At 67.7% G+C, this 2,734-nt stretch overlaps 1 protein-coding gene across 1 annotated transcript in view; it reads left to right on the top strand.

Annotated features, from left to right (window-relative positions):
• Positions 1 to 343: 343 nt before the first annotated feature.
• The window catches only part of VSX2 (visual system homeobox 2), a 16,131-nt gene continuing 13,740 nt past the window's right edge, over positions 344 to 2,734 (top strand). The window contains exons 1-2 of the mRNA XM_006730938.2: positions 344 to 713; positions 1,984 to 2,068. Of these exons, the coding sequence (XP_006731001.1) occupies positions 344 to 713; positions 1,984 to 2,068 (455 nt within the window). The remainder of the gene's footprint in view (positions 714 to 1,983; positions 2,069 to 2,734) is intronic.

Genomic DNA, 2,734 nt, shown 5'->3' with positions numbered 1-2,734 from the left:
TGAACCTTGTTGTCTCATTTCAGCCCCTGGGGTCCCTGCCCATGGGCGTAATGCTGAGTCCACCCGGTGCCCGGCCCCCAGTGCCCTGGCCCCTCGGTGCTGCCTGCGGCGGGAGCTGCCAGCTTTTTGGAATTCCTAATGCTCCTGGCCCCGGTGATTGGCTGCTCAGCTCTGACCCCACTTGGGCTGCCGCCTGGTTGGATAAAAGGGGAATCTCCTTGGGGCTCCAGAGCATTAGACACCGGAGGGGGCACCTGGGACCAACTTCGCGAAGCGGGGAGCCCGGCGGGGGGGTGGGGGGAGCAAAAGACCTGCGGCCTCAGCCCCTCCAAAGAGCCGGGAGATGACGGGGAAAGCGGGGGAAGCGCTGAGCAAGCCCAAATCCGAGACAGTGGCCAAGAGTACCTCGGGGGGCGCCCCGGCCAGGTGCACGGGGTTCGGCATCCAGGAGATCCTGGGTTTGAACAAGGAGCCCCCCAGCTCCCATCCACGGGCTGCCCTCGACGGCCTGGCCCCCGGGCACTTGCTGGCGGCGCGCTCCGTGCTCAGTCCCGCAGGAGTGGGCGGCATGGGGCTGCTGGGGCCCGGGGGGCTCCCCGGCTTCTACGCGCAGCCCACCTTCCTGGAAGTGCTGTCCGACCCGCAGAGCGTCCACTTGCAGCCGCTGGGCAGAGCGTCGGGGCCGCTGGACACCAGCCAGACGGCCAGCTCGGGTAGGTGAGGGCGAGGCTGCCGGGCTGCCCGACTGGGGGCGAGAGCCGGAAACCCCACGCCGTCGGCTTTCGCTTGCACCGCAAGGCCTCCTCCCCGCGCAGAAGTTCGCGCCAGGCCGAGGGGTCGCGGCTCGGGCCTGGGGCCGGCGCGCCCGCCTGCTTTCGGCCCCGGCGTTTCCGGCCTCCGCGCCGTTCTCTGGTCCCCGCGTCGGGCCCCGCTCTGCCGCGGCGCCGGGTGGGGGCCCCACCGGAAACCCGGCTTGGGGTGTCGGGGCCCGTGGGGCGGGCTGGGCACCCCCCACCCCAGCTCCGCTGCTCCACTGCGGCCCCGGCCTCCCGGAGCCGATTCTGTTCCGTGTGCTGCCGGCCCAGGAAGCGGGTGCCCCAGCCTTCGGCCCCAGCCCTGGAATCCAAAGTTGTTGTTCCTTCCTCTTTTTCGCCGTTCCACAACGCCCACGTTGGTCAGCTGGGGTTTATTTTTCACCCCACGAGCTTGGACACCCTGGCCTCTGCGGCGGCAGGAGCGGCCACCATCCGATTCCACCTAAACGCCACAATCTATCGGATGCCCCGCCCGGCGGGCTCGGGGGCCCCGGGATGACCCCACCGCGCCCTCCCTGGACTGCCTTCCCGGCCGTGCGTCCCCACCCGCTCGGCCTCCGGCTCGGGCTCGCGCTCGGCAGTTCCCCCGATTTTTCGTTATCTTTGTATTTATTTATTTATTTATTTATTTATTTTTATTTGGAGGGGCAACGAAAAGTGGCGCGTCGCAGCCTCTCCAGTCTCGAGCGGGGGCGCATTCTGCAGGCACTGAAAAGGGGGCTGTGCCCGGGGAGACCCCAGCGCTTCCCCGCGCCCGGCTCCCTGCGCCCGGGCTCCGCTCCACGGGGCCAACTTTCGGGCCCGGGGCGCCGGGGCTGCAGGCGCGGGGCAGGGCGCAGCGCCGGGATCCCCGCCTGCCGGCCCTGCGACCCCCTGAGGCTGCCTCGCTCCACCGCCGTCCCTGCCCCAAGCGCCTTGGGGCCTTTGCCTCTCTTACAACGAAATCTGTTCAAAATCTCCGGATTCGGGCGCCGGCGTGGGTAGAGCCAGCCGGGGCTAAGGGATAGGGTCGACCTCTAGGAGGGCTCCCCAGGCAGGCAGAGCAGGCCCCCGCCGCTCCCGGAGGCGGCCCGGGGTGGGGCCCTCGCGGGCTTCGGGCGCCTGACGTCCCCGGGCGCTGCCAAGCGCGCCCCCCATTCTGCCGCATGTGCCTCCGCCCGCTTTTCAGATTCTGAAGATGTTTCCTCCAGCGACCGAAAAATGTCCAAATCGGCTTTAAACCAGACCAAGAAACGGAAGAAGCGGCGACACAGGTAAGGCCCCTGCGGCGCTTTCTGTTACCTCTTTTGCTCACCCACTCCCTGCCGGATCCTGTGTGGGGGTCCGGTCGCTCCAACCTTATTCCCGCCGACTCCTAAGTTAGAAGTCTAAGGCTGCGCCAGGGCCGGGGAGACCGAACGTTGTTTGGGGACATCCGCCCGGCACCCTGGCGTCCAGCTACACCGGGTGAGGATGGTCTGTGGCCGCCGGGGGGGCTTCTTCCTTGTGCGGGAGAAAGGAGAGGCCAAACCAGGGCCGAACCGGAGCCAGAGACCGGCAGGCGGCCCCAGATTCGATCCAGGCATCAGCGCCTGCGGAGAGCCGCGGGGCAGAGCGGCTCCCACCTCCCGCCCAAGCCGGCCCCTCTGCCCGCTGCCCCGGGCCCCCATTCGGCCCCCGCCGTCCCTGTCCGCTCTGCCACACCCCTAGCCTTCTGCTCCCACCGTGCCACACATCCTGAGCGTGGTATCTCTGCACGGATGGGAGTTTTTCGTTAGGCTTCTGCTCTTTTGTGATCCTGAGGGGTCTCTTCCCTTCCGTGAGCCTCAGTTTCCTTGTCTGTAAAATGGGGAGGGTAAGTGTGTGGACTGGATGACCCCACCAGCCCCAGCTGGAGTCGAATGGGCTGCATTGGGGTACCAGCTACAGAGAGAATTTTT

The sequence above is a fragment of the Leptonychotes weddellii genome, chromosome 9 (genome assembly GCF_054177405.1).
Source record: "Leptonychotes weddellii isolate Sample4059 chromosome 9, ASM5417740v2, whole genome shotgun sequence".
Lineage (NCBI taxonomy): Eukaryota > Metazoa > Chordata > Mammalia > Carnivora > Phocidae > Leptonychotes > Leptonychotes weddellii.
The sequence above is the reverse complement of the archived record's forward strand: the minus strand, read 5'-3'. Positions and strand labels throughout refer to the sequence as shown.